We start from the raw sequence: 27724 nt of genomic DNA, 5'->3' as shown, positions 1-27724 counted from the left end.
TTACTTTTACTTGCTCTGGGATAAAATGAGAGAAATAAGGTTTTGAGATATTTTGTTTTCCTATGTGACAGACAGCTCTCAAGGAGGAATTCTTTTTATTTTGTAGTTAGAAGCTAGAGACTGAACCTCAAACTGTTTGCTGTGCCAGACATTAGACAGACTAAAATGAGGAAAGAAATGTCTTTGTCAAGGTGGATGTTCTGTGGTTTGCATTGCAGTAAGTTGCTGTATAAAACTGTAAACAGTTCTATGAGAAATGGAAACAATCTCTGAATTGACTCTGAGGGAATTAGATTTCTACTGCAATTTCAGTCACGTTAGATCAAGTTACTCCTGCTAACACTGCTCCATTCGTATCAACAACAACTTCATTAAATTGCAGTTTTATTGGAAATCAAGATAACCATCTCAGTGCCGTTCTCGGCTAAGGCCTTTTCAAGAGACTGCTTTTGCCGAGGTTGAGTCAGAGGGCCGAGTTTGTGTTGGCGCTAAAGCCCAGGAACATAAAACCTCGACCTATGGTCAAAAATGTCCGTTAGTCAGATTATGTCAAGGCTGTGAAGGATCCAAAGCTGTGCCTTGTGTTTGTTTAACGATAGTTTGATTTAATTTCCAGCGTTTGTTGATCAGATCCATAGACTTATCAGTTAGTCATTGCTCATAGACTGAAAGTGGTTTAAAGTTTAACTTTCCTAAGTTTCGTTATTTTTGAATCACTGTGATAAACACGCAGTAGTTTAAAATGTGCTGGATGTGTTGCATGTAAGACACTAGGATTCATGTAGACTCTCAGTTCCTGATCGTACTCCTTTTGTGATCAGGTGCCTTTGATGAATGGTCAGATGTGCCCTCCGTCACGGCCCCAGATGACATGCAGTCAGGCCCCAATGGCACGCCACCCCTCTAGAGAGCAGCTCATTGACTACCTGATGCACAAGGTCTCCCAGCAGCCCCAAGGCCCCCCACGAATGTCTCATGAGCCTCTTCAGCAGGAGGTACAAAGTGATTTCATGTCAATTTGAGCACAAACATTGTTTTCAAAACAAACAAAAACCCTTTAAATGTAACTTCATGTAATACATGTCAAAATTACTATTTTGAAAAGAACAGGCAGTGTTTGCCTGTGATCATACCATTTTCCATCAGATGTGTCATAGGGACACAAATAAATTGTTTTGCAGAAGTCAGTCACAGTGAGTAGAGGGAAATGTCTTGCTGTCTGTGATGTTGATGATGTTTTGTGCTGTGTTCAGTTCCATGTGAAGATTGAGAAGAACCCAGAGCTGGGGTTCAGTATATCAGGAGGCATTGGAGGGCGAGGAAATCCATTTCGTCCAGAAGACAATGTATGTACTCTACTACTGAATTTCAGTCTCAGGGGAATAAGATCATCTAAGTTGATCGATTATTATTCAAATGGTTGATCACAGCTTTCCAAGCATGTTCAGTATAATCAGTTTGACAGGACAATAGTCTAAAACCAAATTTCAATGCACATGGTTTCTTTTTTTGGTTTTCTTTATGTAGTGGTATTCAAAGAGCCTCACAGATAATATATCAACATAGCTTATCGGTTCATTTGACACTGAATACAGCAGTTATGGTATGGAATGATATGGTATCAGCACTTGATCTGCTGCCAGTGACTGTGCTGAGTAAAGTATGTAGCACTGTCTCTCAAAGTAATTTGAGACTCACTGGGAAAACAAAATAGTACATCTTTCATTCACCACAAAGTAATGTTTGAACATGTTTATTTTTGGGAAATAATGGTGAATCTAGTATGTTAGCCTGCTTTTACAGTGCTGCTCCCAACACTAGCTGTACTAAATAGTGTTAGAATAAACTGAAAAAAGTCTGACATGTATCTTCATCACCATCAGTTATCACTTGGAACATTAAACGTTGACAGTATTCAAGAAATTCGTTATCGGAACAAGGCAAGATTGATATTTATGTCAACGTACATTGTCTTGATGGGTCACGATGACTTTAAATGATGTGAAGTCGTGTTTCATCAGGGCATATTTGTGACAAGGGTTCAGCCAGAGGGACCCGCTTCAAAGCTGCTCCAGCCCGGGGACAAGATCATCCAGGTACAGCCACACGCTCTCGCAGCACCTCGGACATCATCAGCTTCTGCCCTGCATAATGTCATTTCATCTGACACCGCGCTTCTGCTCTTAACAAATGTTGTCTCCCGCTCATTACGCACAGGGCTGGCTAACTCATAACTTGCTTTTGTTTTCAGGCCAACGGGTACAGCTTTGTGAACATTGATCATGGAAATGCTGTGTCCCTGCTGAAGACCTTTCCAAACACAGTCGACCTGATCATCATTAGAGAGATGTCAGCGTAGAGACACGGGGGAAGCGAACAGAAAGCCGAATGTTCACCTCCTTTTATTTTTTTACACAGAGAAGCCAGTTCTATATATAACTGATTGAACTGTATTTGAGAAAAAAAGGACCATGGTTCTTTGATATAACAGGGCAAAACCACTGTGTTGAGTGGACAAAAATGGGGCAAACGTCTGGAAAGCATGCGTCTTACAAAAACAACAAAACAAAAAAAAAACAAACAAAAAAAAAAAGGAAAAGGAAAAAAGGAGCCTTCACTGTGGGACTGTTGCTATATTCCAACACAGACTGAAAAATACTGTGTTTCCTGTACTCCTTCATCGGCATAGCGTTCCAGTAGTGTAGCATTAAGTGTAGTCAATCCTAGTGGGGGCAGGGCTCCCTGTCTGCCGATGTCTTTGCCTTTATTTTTTGATTATGTTCAATGTTTCTTTGATTTTTTTTTTTTTTTTTTTTTAATTTAAGACTTTTTTAAAGACCACTCCTTTGACCTGTATAAGAAGGACAATGCTGTGTGATTACTGTGGAGATGAATGTAGTTCTGGTGCGTGTGCTTTCTGGACGCTGTTGAATTTCTTTGTCTGCTGAACTTTGGCGCTCTGAGCTGTTCCTCCTTTTGGTAAGTTATTAAGGTGAGAGGGGGGAAAAAAAAAAAACCCTTCCACTCGTGGCTAGAAATCTTCAGTTTGGCCCCACCTGCTTTACAGTAGACACTGTTATCACTTCAGTCTTCATCACCACCTCAGTGCCCTCTGAAATACAGCTGACCCTCATCTGAGGAAAGAGCCCTTCCCAAGGTCACTACAGTCTGCCCTCCAGCAACAACCCATAAACCTTCACTTTCCCCAGAGGCTCAGAACAGGACTGCTAGGACAATAAGTGAAACGCTCATGGTATGTGAAATGGACCGAGACATGGAGAGGAACTTCTGAGAGGTCCGGTAAAAGTGGATACTTGATTAGTTGGGTCCTTTTATACGTCTTGCGTGGATATGCACAGAAACAGAAGGTGATATGAGCTAGGTTAACCAAAGCATTGTGTGGAAACTGTGACCAGGGACTTCTGTTGTACACCAGACAGCGATGAGCCAGGGCAAAAACAGGACCTGCCCCCCCACCCCCCACCCCAGAGCCACTTCCATTCACGTCCATCTCACTCCAAAGGGCTTCAGGCAGCTGTTGCCATCTCAAAAACATCCACAGTGCTAATATTGGATGTCATTTTTTGACATGGGACAAGAATATGGTTTGCCTTCCTGTACAGATCGATATCATGGATATAATGCAAGGCCTTTTCCTTTATTTTAATTTTTTTGATTAGTTTTTAATGTGTATGAGTGTGTGTGTCTGTGTGTGTGTGTGTGTGTGTGTTCTTGGTTTAATCATTGGAGAGTTTGGCAAAGGTAGACAGAAGGTTTTGTGAAGTGCCATATACTCTGAACCTGTCTGAAAGGGGGAGAAGTTTCATCCTTTGACCCAAGCAATATTCAGTGATGTACGCCGCAAACAAAATGTCCTTTCAGGGCTAACTTATGTGAAACAATGGTAGAATAGCAATAGCAAGAGGTTTTTATTTTCTGTCTGGAAGTGTGAAATTGCATTTTTAAAAACTCAAAAAAAAAAAAACAACAACAACAAAAAAAACAAAAACAAAAAAACAAAAACCCAAACCCTTTAGTACTCCTTGATTGTGATACGACATTTTATATTGTTAATCTTTTCTAATGATAACATAGGAAATGACATTTCAGATATTTTACATTTTGCAAAGACATTCTGGAGTCTGTGTGGATGTAATGCTGAATGGTCTTGTCATCCTTCCCTGTCAAATGAGATGCAGTTTGGAACCTTCAGTGTCGTAACCTTAGTTACTAATCATTGATCTGTCCAGGTACAGCCTCTGAGCTAGTTCCATGGGAAATATATATAGATTTGATAGAAGCGGCAAAGCTATAAACTGAGTTTTTGTATTGATCAACTGTAAATTTAAAAGTCTTGTAAAGGCATATTTGCCTTGTCTACACAGAATGACCAACTGTTCATTGTGGTACTGTATGTATTATTTGCATGAAATCACCATTTAGATTTGTGTGGTCTGAAATTGTTGTTCCAGAAGACAACAGAGCTAAATGAATGAAAATTATTAAATTAATTTCCCATCCTTTTGAAATGTCAAAGTATAATAGAAAGCACTAATTGTATTGGTTTTATGAAAGTACCGTATATATGCTTTGACTAATTTTAAAATGATATTTTAAAAAAAAAGTGATTCACATTTTTTTTTGATCATTTTAATCTGAGTGCTCTGCTGTTCTTATTTGTACACAACTGAAAATGGCACTGAGCTGTCACCTGTTAAAGTCAGATGTGAGGCAGTCTAATGCCTAACAGCATTACATGCCAATTTTGTCTGTTGTCATTTTGGCTTTTTAATATGTTGCTAATTTCAGATAGAACTGCCCGCAGTTTAAAATGAACTCTTAACATTCATTTTTTCATATTGTCGGTTTCTGGGCTCCTCAACTTTTAAAATAACAAATTTTCCCAGTTCCAATATCACATGAATGATTTTTTTTTTTTTTTTTCTGAAAGATGATGTGTATTTTTTGAGTGTTTCTTTTTTTATATCCTTCACATTGTGTCTCAAATAAGATCAGTCTAATGAAGATTCATTTATTTGTCATATTTTTATCTTAGTGGTGAAGAGCTGTTTAACAGACAGGAGAGACAATCTGGGACTAAAATCTAGGGTTTTGTTTTGCCATATCAAAGAACTTGTCTTTTTTAATGCTCCCACATTTTTATTTATTTAGCACACTTTTGACTTTTAGAAATTACTAATCAACATGTAAATACTTAAAAAAAAGAAAAAAAATCAATTAGTCAGTAGGCATTCGTGACCTGCATTTATGAAACCAGCAATAAATGACATGACAGAGGGAAGGAACCCTTCTAATGTATAGCTGTTAAAAGATTTCTATGGACGCAGCTACAGATCAGTTGATTGGTATGCATTTATTCAACATTCCAGATTTTGTATATAATTACATGGCTTCTGAGAGAACCTGTGGAAAGTAAGAAATAAACTAATGCTCTTCAAAACAGAAAACAAATCTGGCCTAATATTTTTGCTTTGCTGTTTTGTTTCCCTGTGGACACCCATTAGTATCCACTTATCTTGCTATCCGGAACCCTTCTCTTTCTGTTCAGTCTCTCTGAGGTTAGACAGTGCTCAGGAACAAGGCAGCACGACATGATCAACTGAGCTGTCTTGGTGGAGAGCCAAGGGTCTCATGAACATGGGTGTATTACTGTTATATCTACATAGTAGGGATCATGACATGTAAAAGTCAATGCATTTACATGTAAGATGAGTCACTCTCTATGAGCATCATGCCTCAAACAGCAGGTACTCTTGAATAGAGTGACATAAATCAACTCTTAACCATGAGTGGGATTTGTGAGATGGAATTCTCAAGAAAATAAAATGTAATCACAACAGTGATTACGACATTTTCCATTTCCTGTAACGTTCCCGGATTTCACTGTATTTTAATGTGGAATGCTACTTCCTATCCAAAAGGACTGTGACACCTTGGCTTGTTTATTTGTTCTTGGCCCAGTTCAGGTAAGCCACACCCTGGCCCATAAACCTTCCTGAATGAGTGTTCATCAGGCAAGTTACAACTTGTTGATCAAAGGCACCGGAGTAAAGGAGGAGCAAAGCATAAGTGGGAGGGCCCTCAAGTTCAACAGTGTGAGATAAGACAATAATATGTTTGATTTGTGTACAGAAACCTTGGCAACAACAGTTTCTCTAACCACCAGGACTAAATCTGAAAGGGTGAGGGATTGTGCACCTACAATAAATCACCTAGCTTTTTATTATTCCTAGATGTTCCTGTGTGAAAGCCATGCTGGATTCATGAAACTTCCTGAAGTTTAAAATGTGTATTGTTTAAGGCAGAAACCGTAGTTTATCTAAAATGTTGGATGGCTTATCATTTGTCCCTGGAAAATTCAGGTTACAGTGAAAATATCAGAACAGTCTAGTGTCTTGTTAATGAATGACTATCTGTGGTCTAGAGCGGTCAAAAAAAATGTTTGTGCCAAGGGACAATTTCCAGCTGATCTACAGATCAGTGAGTTGTGCTGTGATCTTGTAAGTGCAGTGCATGTGAATTTGTTCTTTTGTACAAGTGATAAATGAGAACCACTGTTACTAAACAGTTCTGCTTGTACATTTAACTTATGTTACCAAGTCTTAATGCTATAGTATTTCACATCACCTAAAATCAAGTCAAAGAAATGATCAAATCTTTGTGGCGATTTGAGATTGCAATTGTTTTACAACTTTTAATCCTGAGTGGGTTGCAGTCAGGTTACGTAACGTCTTCTCAGTTGTTTGACAACGTGATATTCACAGAGTGTTTTCAGGAGTGTGTATACATTCCATTTGGAAGTGTCAAAGGTCACATGCTTGGTTATAGGGTACTTCATCACTGTGTCACTGACCAGGGAGCACACTACACTTTCTCAGTGTTTTCTAGTAATTTGTTTTGGAGGAGGGAACATGCCGTTTGTTCATATCATTCTGAAAGGCTTGTGCTGAATATAAACACATGGAGCATCCCTGTCACGAGAGCTTGGGCCATGTTGTCTCATATCAAGTTCCTCCTCTATTTTTACCTACAGGAACAAACATGAGAATGAGTTCAAAATAGCACTGGTCCTCTGGTCACACTGTAGCAAAGAAAGAAAAATAAAACTTACTCGAAGTGTTCATCTACTCAGTCATTTGATCACATTCACCTGTAATTTTAAAGTCTGTAATTCTGTCTGCCTTATTTCATTCTCCTTGTCCTTGATTATGTTTAAACGTGCTATTACTAAGGCCGATGTCATTTACACTTCCTGGTGAAAATACAGTACACAAGTACATACTCCATGCTGTAATTACCGCCAATCTAAGAAAGGTCCACAAAAAACACAGTCTGGACTGAATCACAAAATGCATGGTGTGGAGCACACTGATAGGTCAAGGAATATTTACAATGCGCAAGTAACAAAACATGATAACTCTGACGGCACAAATGACAACACAAAGCAAGGTAGTTTCAACACTCCAAAGACCAACGTCATTTCAAAATCACTGTGAGAAGCAGAATTTCGTGCGTTGTGTCTGTGTCATCACACCTCTGAGGAAAAATTAGGCCATTACAGTTCCACACTATTATCTTTACCTCACTTGTTACACAAGCTTTTAGACTCATCGTATCTTTTTCAAGTTTTTAACATTACCTCTAGTAGTTATAAAGCTCAACCACTATATTTCTAAATGGAAAGAAATGTATTAGTACTTTCATCTCACTTTTAGCTAATCTGTTTACAGGAAATCCTGCTCACAACAGCAATCCATCCCAGTAGCTTTTCACATGTGGCTTTGAATGTAACATCATAGAATGTCTTTGAGTTTCTCATAAGAGATTGTTCTCCTCCTCAAAGCTATTTACATCAATTGCACCTTGATCAACAATGAGTACTTTTAGTTTGGTTTAGTTTATTATATCAGCATCTCTCAAAGGCCACAGATCTTCTGAGAGTGTTCCCTGTGTCACAGGACTGCCATGTGATGATATTTGATAAGGGGTCACAGAGAGTCAATTTGTAGGTCCAGGCTATTGTTTAGACAGCAGACTAAACGGTGGAAGTGATACTGCAGCATAACCTAAACAAATTATGGTGGTGTGTTGTCCTCTAATGCAAAAGTGTTTTGATACAAATGACATCTACTACCTACACATCAGAAGGAAAGACTGGGTCAAGTTAAAGATCAGACCATTGTCTAATTTACTGTAGTAGCATATTTACACTTGTAAGTAGATAACTCCTGGTTTAATGTGTAATTTACCAAAAAAAAAAAAAAAAAACCCATATGGTGTCATAATGAACTGTTAACTGCTACTTGTGCTATCTTGACTCGGTCATATATGTGGCCTGAAATTAAATGTATGTGCACAATACTTGGATAATGATCGTAGCGATACAGTTTTTATTTTTCTTAAGAACTCTATAACCTTAGTCACCTATGAAATATAGGCCACGGTCAACGAAAATACATGGTTGTTTTTGTACAGTGGCTTACCTTGTTCCAACTCGTAAAGTTTCCTCCGCCCAATCAGTATCACTTTCTGTCCATGACGTGTCTCGCCACTCCTCTTACTAAAGAAGGCAACAAACATATACCGACAGAAAACAGTAATAGGAGCAGTAGTGGAAGCAAGACTAATATCCGGTAGAGTGAGGGCAAGTTGTTCGTGGGCTTTTTCACGTTTGGTTCGAAAGCGACTGAGAACTCCTTCATATTGCCCAGGTAAGCAGACTGATGTCTTGAAACAGTTAAATAGATAACTAGAAAGATGTTTTCTCCAACAAGATACTATTAAAGAAACGCTCGCTGGCTAGCTCTAAGATTCCCTTATGTGGTGTGGTCTAGTGAGATGCCTTCTCCATGTTAGAAACTTCAAACGAAAGAGTAATTTTTAGTTAACAGCTTCTGAACTAGGATACCAACATTTCGTTTATCCATGAGTGTTCAAAGATAACACTGACTCTAGTTAAGCTAAGTTGCTAGTTCTTTATTGACTGTCGAAGAAGAATCGACCAAATATGGTAGACAGTAGGTGCTCGTCTAACATTACATCTAGGTTACTATTTTTCTTTTAGTTTGATTTCTAAAACACAACACAAAAAATATCGTAACACATTAGATTCGGAGGCAAAGCTAATAAGACGTTGGTGAACTTTGCTGGACTTATTAGGACAAGCATTATCGTTAGTTTGGTGAGCTAATTTGTGTAACATTTTACTGCATTGCCATTTGGCTTTGAATATTTGTTCTGTAATGTGTGACCAACGACTTGAAGCGTGACAAGTTAGGTTATCAAAAGTTAATATGGTAGTTTCTAAAGCTAACTGAAATGATTGTACAAGATAAGAAACAGTAGGAAAATCAGGTTGGTAAGTTAGCAACATTGCACATCTTTTACACAGACTTAACATGGTTTCTGCTGTATTCGCCATTAGGTAGATAAGGAGGTCAGGAAGTTGTTTCGTTTTCACGTCATTTTGTCTGTGTGGCAAAATGGTTTTATTTTAATGTTTCAAATAATATTTTAGTTGTCGAGTGCTTGGTTGAGAATTAACCTATTGAAGGTTGCTAGCTGGGGAGCCATAACACGCGTTATCTTATAATAATACACATCAGTTGAGAGTGATATTCTACTTTTTCCAGTATTCTTAAGTCTAATTCTCTTTATTGACTTCAATTCAATTCCTGTCTGATTATCCAAGAATTGAAAGTATTTATCAAAACAGGAAGAGTCTTCTCTGGGAACAAAGAGAAGACAAAGCACCGTCAGACCTTCATGGCCAAAAACGAGACTCGTCGCTAGCAATAATCTTTTGTCTCCAAACCACCATTTTATCTGGTTAGCTTTATAACACAGGACTGTGAGTTAAAAAGATTCCTTACTATTCGATGTTGTCATCGAATATTATTGTGAAAACCTAACGTGTTAGCGTAGTACTATTGTTAGCTTGTTTGCTAGCTAAGATAAAGTTAGCATGACTAAGTGGATTTCGCTAGCTGAATGTCAGCTCGAGGCCTTTATCGTTTGATCATTTGCAGTTTAAGTTACCTTATCTTTAACATGTTACATTTACAATATAGCCGTGCTATTTGTTTCCTCACATTTGGAGTTGAGTAAATTGCGTTAAACACGTGTTTTTTCGAAACAGTTTCGTTGTCTATGAAAGAACTTTGATACAGCCAACGAATGCAACAGCAGTTAAATGGACAAAGTAACGATATTAGTGCCAGTAGGGTAACGTTGGCGACCGGACGTTGCTTGACTGTGAGAAAGACCGCTATGTAGTGTATTCTTAAGCCCCAGTATTACTTTGGTTAATTTACCGATCAAATGTGCGTTCGAAAACTGCCCTTTAATCGATTGAGTTTGACTTCTGTTGTTAGATCATAGGTTAAAGATCACAATGATAACGACTTGATTCTCGGGTTAAAAGGTGCCTCTTCTCTTCCTGCTTCCAATTTTATGTTCAGAACGGTTGAACTGATTATACTGTATCTAACAGTAAGGTTACAGTAAACAGCCAGTTTAACGTTTGGAAATGATGATACAGTGACAAGCGATCTAACTTGTGCGTAGTCAGTGCACGAAACAGCTCAGCAGCTTGTCTCGACAGAGTATTACCATTTTAGGGGCTATCAAAATAAACAACGGGTGTCTCTCAACGTGCCCATACGCGACGGAGGATGTGCTACGCAAACAAGCTCGTACTAGTGCTCTGTGATGTAACGGAGCCGTGGCAAGGCTTCCAGGGATATATATAGAATTATAGCCAGGGCGTTGTACTGTTTGCGAGGTCGTGTGTGTGCGCGCCTTTGAGATCAGCTTGTCACATTGCACCCTTGTGACAGGCGAAAGTTAATACCCACGTCCATGTGAGTCTGGTACAGCGAAGAGTACTGCAGTCAGCAGGCAAACACGTGATGTCTCTGTCGCAAGTGGGTTTTCCGGGGAAAACCTCTGACGCATCTCTCAATAAAAGCGTCGGTGTAAGGCAGCTGTAGTGTTTGCCTCTCGCAGGCTGTGTTATGTATGAGCTATGACCAGTTAGAGCTTTTTTTCTACGGAAACGTTTGGTTTAGCGGATGGTTCTCTCGCCAAAGTGAGAGTCATTCTGTTCATGTTTGTCCTTCGACAGACGTGATCTGGCTCCTGCCAAACAGAACGTTCCGAGCCCACCAACCAACCGGCTCTTACCTTCTTATCTTGGCTTAGGTAGATCATTTTTGTGTGGGGGGGCGGCGGCATACTGTGTCTTATTTTCATGTTTTTAACAGTTGATTATACACATGGCCTTGTCAGCCTCCTTTTTGGAGTTTGCTTTACAAAAAAAGCATGGCAACCTTGAGTCATTTAACATGTATGTTATAGATGTGACTTTGATGTTGATATGTTGTTTACAACAAAACTTTTATATGAAAGTACAAGTGCAGTAGTTGGGAATCACAGGGAACACACACACCATCATCAGTGGTGTGAGTTCAGCTGTAGTCATTCTGAAGAAGGTGAATGACACTGTGACAGGTGGCTCATGGCAGAGCAGGTGCCACAAACACACTCAGATTGGACACCTGACTCTCTAGGCATTAAGTAATCTGGTCCTGTATCTCCTGTGGCTTTCTGCTGCAACCCAACCTCTTGCAGTTGTTTTTAACACGGCTGTTTTTAAAGACGCTGCGTTGGGTAACAATGGTTATAATGGTTCTGAATTCTCTGTGCTGACACACAGTTAAGACAACGACAAAAAATACGTGTAATGCACTTATTTCTTTGTTCTGGTTTTGAGCGATATTCTAGCTGGTTATTCTGCCGGTGTTTTTTCCTTGTACATGTTGAACATGTCCATTTATGGTAACCCAGGCTGTTTGCTTCTTCTTTTTTGGATCTGCTTAGGACTTACCCATAGACGCAAGATGGCCCAGGAGACCAACCAGAGCCCAGTGCCCATGTTGTGTGCCACAGGCTGTGGCTTCTATGGGAACCCTAGGACCAATGGCATGTGCTCTGTTTGCTACAAGGAGCATCTGACAAGACAGAACAATGGAGGAGTGAGCCCTCTTAGCACTATGGGTATGCTCTACTCTAAACCCGTTAACTGTCCATTCATTGTAGATGTTTTTTTTTTTTGTTTTGTTGTTGTATGGATATTTTTATGAAGTTATTGATCTAAAATCTGTGTTCATGCGCTATATAGGGATGAAGTTTGATGAGGCGCTCATGTTTTGGTTTGGGTTTTCTTTTCCCAGGAACCAGCAGTGTAACCAGCAGTCCTACCTCAGATTCCTCAGCCATCCAGATAATTGAAGCCACTTTAAATAATGCAGCCAGCGGGTCGGAATCATCTAGCGTTGCTGCAGCAGCTCTTCCTGTTACCCAGCAAATGACTGAAATGAGCATTTCATGTGAAGAGGAGGCTACAACTTCTAAAGTAGACATCCCTGAACCTGGTCAGTGGTGTTTTTTTTATAGGCTGTAGAGACTTCAGCTGATATTGCGTAGATTTGATTAAAACCAAACTCACTGATATCTTTTTTTTTTCCCTTCTCCAGTAGTGACACAGCCAGCAGCCTCTCATTCCCCCTCCAGTGCAACAGGTAGCGATGATGCCAAAGCACCAGAGGCCCCCAAACCGAAGAAGAACAGGTGCTTCATGTGCCGCAAGAAGGTTGGCCTCACAGGTGCGGCTTTTTAAACACGCGCAACACACGATGCTGCTTGTAATCTTTCACTTTTGTGTTCAGTTTTCAAATTTCTGAATTTTATTGCATGTTTCTGACTACTTCACTGCCTCATTAGGGTTTGATTGCCGCTGTGGGAATCTCTTCTGTGGACTCCACCGCTACTCAGACAAGCACAACTGTCCCTATGACTACAAAGCTGAAGCTGCTGCCAAGATCCGCAAGGAGAACCCAGTGGTGGTTGCCGACAAAATCCAGAGAATATAAAGAGCCCTCTTCCACTTTTGACCTTGAATCCTGGAAGAGATTGACTAAAAGGACTCGCGCCTGACCTGCGACCTAAAGGACTAGGTTTTCTTTTTGTTTTTTAAACTACAGTATGGAGGAAAATCCCATTCTCAGCCAATGCATGAGTGATCACATTTTCTTTCGTTTTTTTTTTTTCCCCTCATTTTTTTTGTTTTCTGTCTTTGGTTGTATGAGCCTCAATTAAGAAAAAAAGAAAACAACAAAAAAAAAAGAACTGAGAAAGAACACAAGAATGTTTTCCCAGCAAAAAAAAGGTACCGACCAGAGCCTGCGTGCCTGAAGGTGTCTGGGTCTAGGCAGAATTGTTTGCCAGTTCTGTTGGTTGTATTGAAAAGGCTGATTGGTGTCTCTTGTGATGATTGTTCTAAGTTTACTTTGTGATTGTGCATCTTTCTCTGTCCATCTGTTGTGCTGGGAGAGGGGTGGACTTACTGTAGCCAGTGGGACTCTTTGAGACTGTTACTGTCCTGGCCTGAGCACTGTAGACATGTCTGTGCATGGCTGGCACATGGTTCATACGGATGCTGTCCTCCTCCTCTCTGGTCGGATGAAGAAATCAGCTTCACTTTGATTCCTGGTGTGACTTCAGCTTTACAGGGTTGTTTTTTTAATGAGCAAAATGTGTTGCTGTTAGTGCTTGAGCCTCAACCAGATGCAATCACCAGGCAGATTTCTCTGGAGTGATTATTTTTTTATTTTTATTTTTTTTTTCCCTCTTGAACAAGTGTTTGTGAGATCATTTTCCCATCTGAATAGTATAAGCAGCCAGACTCCTTCCCTAGTGACATGTTTTAGGGTGAGTGTTTTAAATTTGACAAAACAGTTTGTCAGTATGGATGAGGTAGTGGCGTGGATTCATTTTAAACAAAACAAAAAACAAATCTGCAGTTGGATTTTTGTTGATCCTTCAGTGACATACTGCACAATGCAAAACGAGCTTTTATGTTGTTGTTGCTTCTGCCTTTGCTTTACTGATCCATCTGTTAAAGGTTTAAGGGGGGTACTGTTTTAAAATGACAAAATATTTCCTCATGAACAAGGAGGGGTTTCCCGGTGTTCTTTTGCATGGCTAGTAATCTTAACTTCAGAATGCGTAAACTAAGTTGTTGAGGTTGCCGTTGTACCAGTAGTCCACTTTTGTATTTGATCTAAAGTTCACCTCTAATGAATGTTTGTTTTTTCTTTTTCGTTTGATTGATATTTCCATACGTATTGTGGCGTGTGTGTGTGTGTCACATGCTATGTATTAACACAGGAGATGAAAGTTCTTGGCCGTTGTCTGTAGACCCACTGTCATGAGGAGGAGCTGAATGAGTATTGTGTGTATGTAGTCCATTTGTCTCATTGGTGGACTTTTGGGTATGTTTAGGTTACTGTTCAAGTCCATTTTTGTTTGTTTGTTTTTGGTCTGGCTGCATCGCACTGTTCTCTCCCTTTAGGGGTGCGAGTTTACACAGTTAAACTAACAATCTGTTTTAATTTCGCCTTTTTAGTTATGCAAGTTTGTACAAACCATCTTTATATTTATTGTATTGCGCATATAATCTTGTTACCCAACATTATTGCAAAAATTGTATCATGTAAATAAAACAATGTACAGAGATGTACTAAGATGTGTTGGACGCAATTTCTTTTTTATGCAGGGGTTTGCATTTTGAAGCATACATAAATTGTAACTACAGTATCACTTCCCTATTTCACTTAATTTCCTCTGTGAATTATGGTCATGAAATACAAATAGGATATGTAAATAGACCAATACTAAAAAGCTTATTTGAAAAAGAAATGCTCCTTCAAGTGTGACTGGGAGTGAGTCTTCTTGATTGAAGTGACACGTCTTTATACCGGTTTTTATTTTCAGTGCCGTTCACCACAAAGCTCTGTCACAGTCACTCATTTCCTAGGTAAAGCCCTTGGTGACACGGTGCTTTCAGATTAACAGAATAGTTCCTTGGAATGAGAAATGTCTCATTAACTACTCTTTCCTGACTTTAAGGAAGTTTACACATACTTATCATTAGTGAACAGCAAACTACTGCCAACTATGATACAATTCCCACCATCGTGTGTGTGTCTTATTGAGCAACTTCCAACTAAGTCATTACCATTACTAAAAATTATTGTCCAAGACATTTGGAAATATATCATCTGAGATAGAGAGAGGCTTAGGTGTATATTGTTACTGCTGCCTTCAGAGAAAGTGCATTTCTGAGAGGCTTATTGGGCTTCAGTGTCACATAGCACAAAATATTACCAGCCTGATATATGTTATTGTTTAGTTCAATACCATATTTATTTGTCTGAGTTTAACTGGCACAATTTATGCAGTCAATACAAAAATTGCAGGAAAAATGATCACTACATTTTAATTCTTGTCCTCTTACAGATTAAACTGAATAGTTTTTTTTTTCTCAAAAGAACATTTCTCAGTGTTTTGTACACAACAGCTGTATGAGAAACACTGCTGCAAAGGCTGACACACTTTTCATCATTATTATTATTTTTTTAATTAAAAACCATTCTTTTCCCTTACTTAGACCAAAACAGGAGCCAGCAAAGCAGAGGGTCTTAGGAGAACTAACGTGGTCTGTATTGTTGGTTTACTGGAGCCAATGGTGTGATGTATTCACTGGTTTGACTGGCGTCTGATGCGTCTGATAAAAGCCTTCTCATTCCACTTATGAGGCGGCAGCATGTAAGGCCCATTGTGCACACATAGCACAGTCATTTCATCAGCATACTGCAGGTTCTGTAAGAGCTGGATGTGGACAAATACACACACACACAAATATACAAACACATATAGCACTTTAACATCTTAACCCAGTCATATACAGGATGAATGAAAAGTAAATCATTATGGGTAGAGGGTAATGAATCATTAAACAAAAGGTGTCAAAATCCAGTCCTAGAGGGCCATGGTCCTGCTGTTTTTCTTGTTGACCAACTAAATACAGTCTCTGGCTGGCTGAAGAGCGTGCACACCTGTTTTCAAGGTGAAAATCAACAGGTAACTAAGAGGTGAAAACAAAAACCGGCAGGACCCTGGCCCTCCAGGAACGGAGTTTGACACATGTGCATTAAAGGGTAACTTACCTTAGGTGTGATAAAGAAGTACTGAGAGGTGCTTCCTTTGCAGGCAGTCCTGACCACTATGTCAAACACTCTTCTCTCGTTCACTGGATCCATACCCTAATGGGGATACACAAACAATGTATGATCACAACACCATGTCAAAAAGTGATTATGTCAGCAAAAGTGAGAAAACAGATTTTTATCTATGGCTCAGTTGCTCATAAATTAAAGCATTCTTTTCAGTGATTAAAACAGGTTACAGGACTGACTCTGAGGAAAACTGGCATATGTGTGGATTATTCTTAAGTCTGTCAGTTTTACAGTAAAATAATTTATAATCAACAACAACAATAACAATAATAATAATAATAATAATAATAATAATAATAATAATACAAAATAATAATTTGCCTGATTATGTTCAACACTGGTAGCAGTTGGGCTGTCAGTAGGCCCTGGGTGTGTGTGTGTGTGTGTGTTGTACCTGGTTGATCTCATCTACCACTCTGAAGGGGCAGCGGTTGAGCTCCTGCAGGGCCATGAGGTAGAGCATTGTGGACACGCTGCGCTCTCCTCCACTTTGGTGGTGAGGAGTGAGCTCATGCAGCTGGGTGCTGCTGCGGAACTTTACCCGGATACGGATCCCATACTTGTCATATTCCTCCTGTGCGTGCGCGCGCACACACACACACACACACACACACACACACACACAGCACAGTTATTATGCTCGTCCTGCAAAACATTACTGATACAAACACACATTACACAAAAGATAAATGGATCACTCCTACAGACAGTGAGTCTGAACGCTGTGGGTGACCACAGAAAGCATGTGTATGACCATCAAGGGATCCAGTTTAACTGAATATTTAGTTGGGGGAAATTAGTGACCACAGTGAGTATGAGTGTGAGTATGGTGTGATCAATAGTGACAGGAGCATGGGTTCCAGCATCTGAAACAGCCACCAGCCTCTTGGGTTTTTCACATACAACAATGTCTTGAGTGGCTCCGGTGAGCAGGTGATTGCCAACACTGGACATCTGTGAGGTGGTTCGATAAATCCTGGTGCCTGTGGCATTGAGCTGACAGGTTTTTGGTGTAACTGGTGGATTTGGTGTAAGAGTCCAGTGACCTGGCCTGCCTGGTATCAGTGGTAGAGGCTGGTAACAGTGCTGTAATGTTGGGTAGAACATTTTCTGGGCCCTCCTGACTGAGTAAAGCTTAAACACCAATGCATATCTGAACACTATTTCCGCATCCCTTCAAGGCTACAGATGACCGTCCATAACAAAGACACTTTCAGCAGAATACTAGACAGCCTCACCTAATAAACCCATCTCTCAGAGAAAACAGACAACACACAATCACAGACTACATCTCACTTCTGCACACGCATTAAAAACAAACAGAAAATGAGACAAAAACATCTCAATCTCTTCCCCCGTGATATAATGAAACCGATAAAAAGGACAAAAGACCTGTTTGTCTATGTATCACTTATTAATAACACAATTTTCTCTCATTCATCTCTATGTGGGAGCAGGTCAGTCTAATAATCAGAATGAAGACACGCTGCTAATCTGGGTTCTGTTATCTCCTGATGGGATCAGACAGAGTTTGGCACCAAGTTACAGACCTCTTCCTCTGTGTTTAGATACTAGACATAAGCCTAAGTCGGTTCTGTCCTTCTTCTGTGCAGAGATCATTCAAGGTTCAAGTGGTAACAGAATGCGTGTGAAAGCTCACTTCGTTTTCAGAGTGTAGGTCTACTTCGCCGGCACACTGCATGGAGCGGAAGAAATCGCTGAACTTCTCATTGATCTGTTCCACCAGCTGCTTCAGAGGGTTCAGCCAGCGCTCCTTAGCCTGAGGAAAGACACACACTGTGTTCAGGTTTCAAGAACTACATTCAAGGGAAGCAAACAGTCATATGTAAACAACACCACATAAGTAAGGGCCCACTGTTAAAAAATACAGTCTGACAGGATAATGTGACTGATGTGAGGGGCAGGGGTCATGGAGACTCTGAGGGGATTTTTCGATCAACGCACTTATTGTAAAAAATCAAAATCAAGTATTCATCAAAGTCGTGAAAAAACATGGAGTTAACCTGGGTGTGTCAGTATATTACAGCATTGGGGTGTACCTCTGATATGTTCTGTCTGTAAGTGTGGAGAGCATTCATCTTTTCGTCATACTCCTTCTCCATATTCTTGATCTCCTGCTCCCTTCGGTTATACTCCTCTACTACCTGGAGGAGAAAGACCAGGAGACATACTGAGGAAAAATGGTAAAATAACACACTTGCTTTATTAGTAGTCTGTGTCCCATTCTCACACACTCTCTGCATTCACACACCACATTTTATTACAAGTGAAGAGTCCTTACCGTATCACTGAGGCCAGTGAAACACTCTGCTCTGGTCCTCTCCTCATTCAGCATGGCATCAATCTCATCCAGAGTGTCTGGTAGTTCGCTGAATGCCTAAGAACGGGAGGATGAAAGACTGAAAGAATGAATGACTGGAGGACAGAGAGGATAAATGTGTTTGTGCAGGTGGGTGGGTGTGGTCCTGACCGTATGCAGCTCTGGGGGTACAGCGGTCTCTCCTGGGTTCATGTTGCAGATCTCACTTGCTTTCCTCATCAAGCTTTTACATGTGTTTAATAGGTTGGTCTTCCTCTGATCCAATTCAGCAAATGCTTTCTGGCACACACACACACACACACACTAGTGTCAGTTTATCTGTCTGCAGAGAACAACGTGGATGACTGAATACAAGACTATGGTGCTGTGACATGTTGACCTTTTGAGTGACCTCAGTAACCTCTCACCTCTAAGTTCCTGTGCTCGTGTGTGCTCTCCCGGCACTCTGTTTCCAGTTTGGTCCTCTCTGCAGTGAGGCCCACTGTCTCCAGTGCCATGTACACCTTCTCCATATTCAGTCTTGCTCTCATCTTAAACACACACAGACCATAAGCACTTCTATATGGAAAATAAAAGCATCACAAAAGAACTGGACACAGAAACAGAGACTGACCTTCATATGCTCCAGAAACTCTGCCACAATAGCCACTTTTTGTTGGTTCACAGCTGAAATTTTAGCCGTGGTTTCCTCCTCAACTTTCTTCAGATCAATTCCACTCTGCTCCATCTGCCTCAAACTACATATGTATATGTACACAAAGAGAGAGAGAGAGGGAGAGGGAGAGGGGGAGAGAGAGAGAGAGAGAAGAAGATAAGGGGGGGGGCATAAGACCAGGGGGTTTTCTATGTCTCTGAGTAAGACAAGCTGTAGGGTACATGTGCGAGAATGTGTTACACACACCTATCCTGTTTTGTGCTTATCTTCTGCTCCAGCTGTCTCTTCTTGCCTTTGAGCTCAGACAGCTGTTTCTTCTGAGCACGTAGCTCGTTGTCACGGCGATCGAGTTTGGTTTGCTGCTCCTGTATTGCATTCATCTGAGCATCAATTTTCTGGACCTGTCTTTCAGCAGCCTAGACAGAAGATAATCATCATTATCAACAACGGCTCACCCGCTCGCCTTGACAAGCACAAAGACAAACACACTGCAATGATTCAGCATTCCTTTGTCAGCTTAACTGCTGCTTCACTTTTCAAACTAACTGCTAATGACAAAATGCCCCAGATACAGAATAACAGTGTCCTCACGGGGCTTTAAATTCCATGTGGGGGAAGATTTTGATGTGGCAGGAGTTACACACCTTTAGGTGCTCCTCTAGCTGCCGCCTCTCCTCTGCGTCTATGGCCATGTTTAGGAACTGGGAGGGGCGCAGGGCTGAGTTACTGGAGATGGTCTTGTTGGAATAGGATGATTTCTTCACGGTGTACTTCTCATCAGCTGTGTAGAGCATCCTCAGCTGGGATTCTCTGATGACCTATGAGAGACAAAACTCCATTAAACATCAGACAAAACCTGCCATAAAGGTTCAACGCGTCAGTGAAGATATCACCATGTTCTATATGTTATCTATATCCATTTCACTACAAACATTCTGTATACAGAAATGTAAACACATAAATATCGTGACACTGGCGACAAAATAATAAACAAACAGATGTAAAGAAACAGGTATAATAAGCAAACAGAATAAACCCTGTATAGCATTATCTCTCTCATGGTTTGAGTATAATATTATGAGAGACACATGAGAAAAGCTTAGTTAACTGACACTGCAGCTGTAGCTTGCTATTTTCTGATATGGTTTAATCACGGGCCTGAGGTCTAAGTTCTGTGTGTGAGGGTAAGGGACCTACTGTCTCAATCATGCTTTTAGTTTTGTCTGTTCCCACAGGGACGTCATTCACTTTGTACTGGTGACACAGATAGCTCATGACTTCATCAGGTGCGTCAAACAGCTCGCGCAGGTAGGAGAAGAACCCATAGCGTCTACTCAAAGATCAAGCCCACAGAGAACCACATCATGAGGCACGTGGAAAGAGTCAAACTATACCACACACATTCCACACAGACACAAATGAGATCACATGTTACTTCAGAGGGATCAGTATTATTCAGGAATAAATAAATAACTGACTTTAGGGTGTCGATGGATCGCGATGGAGGGCGGGCAGCGCATGACTCAGCAGGAGCAATGACTGCATTCACTCTGAGGTTCTGAGAATCTCGAACCTGTAAGAGACCAAAACCAAAAGCAATATAAACAAGAAAGCTGTTTAAATATTAATAAAGAACGATGCTGATCGATGAGCAGGAGCTAAACATACTCTCTCATCTCCAAAAGTCCTGTGGGCATTTGTCCAATTCACGCCACTCACCTCTGTCATAAACTTTTCCATGTCTTGCTGCTTCTGGAAAACAAAGGCTCGCAGGTCATTGACAGGGACGTGGCTCTCAATGTACTTGGCATGTCGTGGGTCACGGACATTGATCTGCAGCACAAAGACAACAACACGTTAGTTGAAATACAGCGTCCTCATAAACATGCTCAGTGAAAAATCTGTGGTAAGAACTTCTGTTAATGCCCTTACTACTAGCATCATAGGCTCAAACACATTTCCCTCAAAGAGATTCAGGTTCTTCCTCAGCCACTGCAGGGCTGTGTAGGTGTCACGGAAACGGCTTCGCAGCTTCTCCTCCTTCCTGTTCATTATGTCCTCCAGACTCCTCAGTCTATTCTGTAAACCTTCATACAGGAGGAAAAAGCAATCAATATTACAAGAGTATTTCACAATTTCAACTTCATCTTCAAATGTCCTTGGGTTTACAGTGAAAGTTGCTTATTTTGTTAAAAGCACAGGCTTCCAAACCTATTTCTTTGTGCCAAAAAGAACTCTGCAATACAAAATTTAGCGCACGGAAGAAAGTCCTGAGCCATAATGACAGCTTAAAAATCAAAGCTTAGGGTTGGTTAAAAACTACTAATAAGGCAAAGACACAGACTAATACTATCCTAATATCTTGGGGCCAAAAAATAAGCATATGAAACCACATAAATCTTTTTTGGATACTGTTTGTTGCGATAATAATGTTGTATGCTTTAACTTTACACTTACAACGTCTGTAAAGTAGAAAGAAAAGTAACCAGCAGATGGACGTTAGCTAGCAAGGAAGGTGGAACTGTCAATTTCTAATCAGAGATGTAGCTGGTCCCAAAAAAACAATGGCTATCTCAGCGTGTCAGTCATTCACTGGTTTGAAATGATGCCACACTTTCATAAGCTAAAAGTTCAGAAGTGGAATCTACCAGGTGCGTGTACAGAGGGCTCCTTGGATGAGGACGAATTATTCTGTTCTGGACTCTCCGAAGGGGCTCTTTTAAGGATAAGTGGATTAGTTTCTTGTGAGTGCGAGTCAAGTGAAGTAAGTGGCTACAATTATGCTTGGCCATGATCACTGAGTCGTTAATTTTTTACGTTAATTATCTCATGATGTGTGGCCTCAACAGAAACGCACTGCTGTGCTGAATTTACATTTAAATATTCAGGGTTCTTTGCGTAATGCGTTACAAAGCTGTGTTATTAAACAAGTTTTAACTATGAACCGTTTGGATGGAAATGTGCTAAGTAACAAGCGACCAGCCACACTCTGGTGCTCTTCTGATAAGGAGCACATGTTACTGCATGGGCACCACTGTCATTATGTTGCCCCCTTTTGACCCGTCATGGTTTAAATGTATATGCATGTATATTTATGAAATTAAAAACTACATTTAGAGATAAAGGGCCAGTTGAATACTACACCAAATAAATTTTCAGATATTAGAATATAATTACTGCTGTCTATGCAATTGTGTTATCAAAACAGGTTACAAATGATTATCCATAACTATAGATTTAAAAAACATACAATCAAGGTGCGACAGTATCTAAAAATGGCTGGTGGTGTCATTGCAGCACAACCATTTCGCTTCAGAAATGAACGCAACCGACGGCAATTTCACATTTGGGCCATTCAGTTTTCGCTTTGGGATGGCTAAAAATAACGCTTCGCGATGGTCGTGGGACGTCTCTCAAAAAAAAAAAGGTAGTCCGGAGCACTGTAAAGATCTGGACAGAGAACATCACTGAGATGTGAGAGGACTAGAGAATCTCACGTGCACGCTCTCCCATGGCCTCGTCTTTGTCCCTACGCAGGTCGGAGCGCTCGCTATCCACCTTGGATTTGTCCTCCTGGATGTTCCTCAGCTGCGAGTTCACAGCCTCGATGCGAGGAGTTACGTCCTCCTGGCTACCCATTTTGGCCAGTTCCGTCTGGAGGTCCTCTATCATCCGACGCGTGTTCTCGATCCTCTTCTGCCGGTCCGCCTCCTCTGTCTCCTTCAGTCTCAGGTCCTGCTTGATGTCTTCAATCTGCCCATATAAGGATGAGACATGTTATTCATTCTAAAAGACTGTAAAAACAAACAAGAGAAACCTGAATGGAGGTGTTCAAACGCTCCCTTTAGCCAGGCTGCAACGCCTTCTGCGTGACGCGACGTGTCGAACAAACCTCCTTATACTTTCGATCCAGTTGTTCTTGCTTCTGTTTACATTTCAGTGACGCCTCTCTGATGCCAGCAGTCTGAAAAACAGATGATACACGGGAGAGTGTGAGCTTTCAGATCTCTTCGCAAAGGTAACATAATGGCCGAGGTTACGCGCTCCGCACCTTCTCTTTCATCTGGCTCTCAATGGGCTGCAGCTGGTTCTCTATGGACTGGATCTTTCTGAGCATGGGAGCCTGGGCCTCTTTCAGAGACTTCAAGGCCTTCTTCTTTTCCTCCCTGTCTTTTTTCACTTCCTCCAGTTGCCTACGGGCAGTCTCATACTCCTACACAGAGATAAAGTCCACTATGAACACACAAATACCGGGTGCAATCTCATTTAGGAAATAACTGCCCCAAAAAAAGGACATCCCATCTGTCTATGTCAGACTCTTATTTCAGGTTCACTCTGCAAAATGGAGGTAATGAAACAAACAGAATATGTTCAACAAACAAAAAACCAAAAACAACAACAACAAAAAAAAAACAAGCAAAAAAAAAAAAAACCTTAAATTAATACCAAAAAAGTGAGGTCCATCAACACTCACCACCCAGGGCTTCTTCTTCTCCAGCATTTTGATCATGTCCAGGTGTCTCTTCTTCATATAGTAACGCTCCACTTCAAGTTTGTTCCTCTCATTTCTCTGTCGAGCCTTCTCCAGGAAATTGGCCTTCTCCTTGCATACATTCTGTCAGACAACACACCATAAGAGACGACTAAGAGCACAGGCTTCCATGCTCTAAAACTAACACTGGCATGTGTGAAGAGTCAATGGAGACTGACCATCTTATATTTGTATAGCTTAATCTTGCATGCATTCGTAAGAATCAATGAGCAGTCATAGTGCTCAGGTGTAATATCATTCCACACTCAAAGGTGAGCCCCTCAACTATGAAGTTACCTCCAGCTCTCTCTCTTTGTTACGAAATGTCTTGAGCTCGCAGTGAAACTCGTACATCTCTGGTGGCCCCACAGACTTCTCAGTGGCCTCCAACAGCTCGATTTTACTCATCTTGGCAAACTCACCCACCTTCTCCTGTGAAAGCAGACAGTCGAAGATGACTTTAAAAAAAGAACAGACTATATTTCAATTGTTGTCTCCACATTCTGTTCAAGAGAGAAAGAACAAGACACAAGTTTAAACCTGTATTTACCTGTGGCAGAAACTGGCACAAGTTCCCCACTTGGATGTGAAGAGCTTTCACCTCCTCTTCCACGGCCTTCTGGCTAGAGTGTCTCCCATTGAGCATCCAGACAGACTGGTTGTTTTCTACAAAGATCTCTCTATTGATGACTAGGTTTCCCCCAATCTTGTATCTAAAATCACAAAGAGGTGTCATTGTGTGTTATTATGGTTTTGCATGACTTGAAGAGGACAAGTGTGAATATTTGTATACTGTATCTGGAGACTGTACTCTATAGGTCAAACTTACAGCTCAATTTCAACAGAGCCTTTACTGCACCCTCGTTTCACATACAGACCGATCTATTTACAAAGATGAAATAATATTGTTAGTGCATAACACAGGTACAATTCTGTCAGTGATGTTGACGATAATATTTAGAATGTCAAACTTGTAGAGCAGTATTGAATAAAAGTCAGTGTGCAGATCTAAGCCTGAATCTTCAGGAAACCAACTCAAAAGATTGCAGTCCATTCCCAGTGTATAGCCTACTTACCTTATCGCCTCTTCCTAGAATCGCTGTCTTCCCAGCTAAGCCTAAACAGATAGCACAGACTATACTGGACTTGCCAGTTCCATTGGCTCCAACAATCATGTTCAGGTTGGGTCCAGGAAAAACCTCAGAATGGTCATAGGTCCTACGGATAGTACAGAAATCTTATTATTACAAATAAGCAAGTCAGCAGGCTTCATAAAAAACAGCAGTTACGGAACTACAGGCAGGATAAATAGCAAAATAAATACCAGCTGACAACTCATAACAGGATCCAATGTGCATAGCTATTTAGTAAACAACTAAACGAGAGATGTACCGTTACGCACGTTAAGGCTTTCAATATGAAAACAACAATAACCGTCAATCAAGTTAACACTTAACTAGCCCTAATTACTTGCTTGCTCTCCCTAGTCATGAAGGACTTCGTAACCATACAGAACACTGCTTACCTCTTTCCATCAATTTAATATTGAGCCATTTAATATATTACATAGTCTCAACTTTGATATCTATGTAAATACATTTTTGTCGGTTCTCCCCTTTTATGAACAGCAGGCTGTTTGAAGTAAATACCAAAAATACTTGAAAAAATCACTCAAAAACAAAATGGTGTTCATCCTCAGACATTATTCTATTTTTTTGTACGCACGTAAGATATGGTTCATCAACCTACTGATGAGGGACACAATTCTTAAACTAGGAGATACTTAGACAATACTGATAATTAGCCAGTTAACATACACTTACGGCGCATAAGCACAACCGCTGGATAAGTATCTGCATGTTTTATGACACTTACAGGAAGTTTTGCATTGTAATGCGAACAATAGATCCTTCCACAAAACGACCTCTCAAACCATCTTCCTGTGCTGTTAAGTCTTGTTGTGAAGCACTAGGCACAGATACATCAGTGTTTTGCGACTGTGAATTTGTTAAAACATGACTAATCCGTTTTCTTTTTCCCAGAAGCGCCATATTTTCACGTCGCACCGCCAACTCTTTGCTGTCAACAACATTCAAGCAACGTTGCTTTCGTTTCGCGCGGACGACAATGCTAGTATAAATTTGATTGGACAAAATCCGTCATGTGATTCAATTACGAGGCTTAAGGCTGCTTTAACTTCATTCAGAGTGCGCAGACTCCGGAAGGATTTCTGTCACTGTTGGCTTGAGTTTGACAAACATTGTGAAAAAGCGAGAGTATCAAAAACCCCTTCAGTGACCCCTCGTCCCATGCAAATGAGCGGTAGAGCAACAACAAACGCGACAATTACATGTGGTGTCGAGGTGTTTATGCAGCCTCTCTAGGTAAGATTTGTCGGACGCTATACTCAGGTACTAGGGCAGTAGATGAGATCCTCACGGCAGCATATGAATTTAAATTATTTATGTAAATAATCAAAATGAGAAGACTGATCCGTGCATGAAGGTTTCAGTCCCATTTTTCAAAATTGTCGATATGACGCGCGGTGATGTACAATGTATTTTTAAATGTAAGATTGCTTGCTCCGGTTAACGATGCTTCTGTATTAGCGGAGGTCCACCACTGGGTGTCACTAGTTCTGTTTAGCAACTTTGGTTTGCCAGTGATTGGTTTATAAATTATAGTCTTAATCGCAGTAACAGGTACAGAAGACAGAGTTCTGTTTAAGGTGGAGATTCGATGTACTAGGTGAAAATACCTCAGGAAGATCGTGTACTCACCCTCGTTTGAACTGCGAACTTGTGCGATTTGTAATTTAATTGCCGGAGTTTTTAAGTCCCAGACGTAGAGTCATTTCGCGAAATAGCCGACCATTCTTGTTTAAGAGAAGACGGTAACTCTGCAGATAACAGTTCTTTACTTATCTAGAATCTAAACATTCCCTATAGTTTTCCGTAATGACAGAGTCTCCTATCAGGCCTGTCGGTTATCTGGGAGGACAGTAATGATTTGGATAATTTTTGGTAATAAACCATGTGTCCAAGAACGCCCTGATAGGATTGCATACAGAGGACTTTCTCAATCTAGTTGCAGGAGCCTGAAGTTCTGTAAAACGACAGATTTATGTTTGTTACATAGAAACACATGTGTTCTGGGCTTTTTTTTAAAAATCAGTTTCTTGATGGTACTTTATTTCATCTAAATCTTTACATCCTGCTGCAAATAACCAATGTTATAGGCATTACATCAGGCAATGTAAATGCAATGAAAGTGATCTAATATTGCAAGATTAAAGGCAATTGCTTGCAGCTTGAAACATGGGGCACCATTTCCAAGTGATACGAGTTGTCTGTGTTTTCCATTTAGCACAGACATATGTACAGAAATTCACTGCTCATTTCACCTTTCAGACAGAATCCAAATCAGTCATTTCTTTAAAAAAGTAACTTTGTGCATTAAGATATAATGTGAGAGCTTTATAGTTTCATATTGAAAATGTGTGCCACATAATGAAAGCAGAAACAAGTTGCATTTGACTTATAAACCATTTGGGTATGCTCCACATACTGTCCTCAACTTCTCTGCAATGTGGTATCAGACAAAGGAAAGAAAATACTGTGTGCATATGTTTATATAAGCTACTTCTGTCAGTGATAGTGATTTGGTGTGATTTGACTGAAGTCGACAAGCTTGTGGTTACTGTCAACAACTAACACAGTGACTTCATCAATGCTAACTGTAAGTTATAGGTATTTCCTATGCCACCGTACACCCAGCTGTTTCTGTCAAATTGTATGAGATTGCCGTACATTTGATAGCTTTTAACTTTCATATGAGGAAAGCAGTGAACTTTTGTTCATTGTAAATAAACACAGTACTTCACTTGAATAAGCCACACCATTAGTACACACGGTGCTGCATATAGCCTGCAACTAATGGTTAATTCAGTCCATACAAAGGCCTTTGTATGAAGGATTCAACGAGTAGTTATTCATCTTGAACCAAAAGAGCAGCTGCTAATTATGTATATAAGCAGT

At 40.4% G+C, this 27724-nt stretch overlaps 3 protein-coding genes across 5 annotated transcripts in view; 2 read left to right on the top strand and 1 right to left on the bottom strand.

Moving 5' to 3' along the window:
- The window catches only part of erbin (erbb2 interacting protein), a 57204-nt gene extending 52179 nt beyond the window's left edge, over positions 1 to 5025 (top strand). For all 3 annotated transcript variants that reach the window (XM_030770020.1, XM_030770018.1, XM_030770019.1), the window contains 4 exons: positions 822 to 995; positions 1254 to 1346; positions 2022 to 2096; positions 2252 to 5025. In XM_030770020.1, coding sequence (XP_030625880.1) covers positions 822 to 995; positions 1254 to 1346; positions 2022 to 2096; positions 2252 to 2359 — 450 coding nt within the window. In that variant the 3' untranslated portion in view covers positions 2360 to 5025. The remainder of the gene's footprint in view (positions 1 to 821; positions 996 to 1253; positions 1347 to 2021; positions 2097 to 2251) is intronic.
- Positions 5026 to 8631: 3606 nt separating this feature from the next.
- zfand5b (zinc finger, AN1-type domain 5b) lies at positions 8632 to 14602 on the top strand. The gene is made up of 5 exons (XM_030767454.1): positions 8632 to 8732; positions 11902 to 12078; positions 12255 to 12455; positions 12558 to 12686; positions 12805 to 14602. Exons 2-5 carry the CDS (start codon positions 11922 to 11924, stop codon positions 12951 to 12953), a joined length of 636 nt encoding a protein of 211 aa, XP_030623314.1. The 5' UTR covers positions 8632 to 8732; positions 11902 to 11921; the 3' UTR covers positions 12954 to 14602.
- Positions 14603 to 15621: 1019 nt separating this feature from the next.
- smc5 (structural maintenance of chromosomes 5) lies at positions 15622 to 25738 on the bottom strand. The gene is made up of 24 exons (XM_030769635.1): positions 25563 to 25738; positions 24764 to 24905; positions 24517 to 24569; positions 24238 to 24400; positions 23985 to 24119; positions 23631 to 23771; positions 23208 to 23369; positions 23049 to 23120; positions 22654 to 22909; positions 21089 to 21243; positions 20876 to 20989; positions 20635 to 20729; positions 20354 to 20486; positions 19801 to 19974; positions 19403 to 19572; positions 19115 to 19238; positions 18909 to 19031; positions 18652 to 18780; positions 18463 to 18558; positions 18221 to 18325; positions 17821 to 17940; positions 16555 to 16734; positions 16092 to 16187; positions 15622 to 15753 (listed from the first exon to the last, which is right to left on the bottom strand). The coding sequence occupies exons 1-24, from the start codon at positions 25736 to 25738 to the stop codon at positions 15622 to 15624; spliced, it is 3246 nt and encodes a 1081-aa protein (XP_030625495.1).
- Between the last annotated feature and the right edge of the window lie 1986 nt (positions 25739 to 27724).

The sequence above is a fragment of the Chanos chanos genome, chromosome 3 (assembly GCF_902362185.1).
Source record: "Chanos chanos chromosome 3, fChaCha1.1, whole genome shotgun sequence".
NCBI lineage: Eukaryota > Metazoa > Chordata > Actinopteri > Gonorynchiformes > Chanidae > Chanos > Chanos chanos.
This window is presented reverse-complemented; position numbering and strand designations above follow the sequence as displayed.

Excerpts from the sequence above, each read along its gene's own strand:
- zfand5b (XM_030767454.1), top strand. The coding sequence starts at position 11,922 with ATGGCCCAGGAGACCAACCAGAGCCCAGTGCCCATGTTGTGTGCCACA. Across the intron at positions 12,456-12,557 it reads AGTAGACATCCCTGAACCTG|TAGTGACACAGCCAGCAGCC; the intron begins GTCAGTGGTGTT and ends TCCCTTCTCCAG. Across the intron at positions 12,687-12,804 it reads CAAGAAGGTTGGCCTCACAG|GGTTTGATTGCCGCTGTGGG; the intron begins GTGCGGCTTTTT and ends CTGCCTCATTAG.
- smc5 (XM_030769635.1), bottom strand. The coding sequence starts at position 25,738 with ATGGCGCTTCTGGGAAAAAGAAAACGGATTAGTCATGTTTTAACAAAT. Across the intron at positions 22,910-23,048 it reads TGGATCGAAAGTATAAGGAG|ATTGAAGACATCAAGCAGGA; the intron begins GTTTGTTCGACA and ends TTATATGGGCAG. Across the intron at positions 16,735-17,820 it reads ACCTACACTCTGAAAACGAA|GAGGAATATGACAAGTATGG; the intron begins GTGAGCTTTCAC and ends GCGCACGCACAG.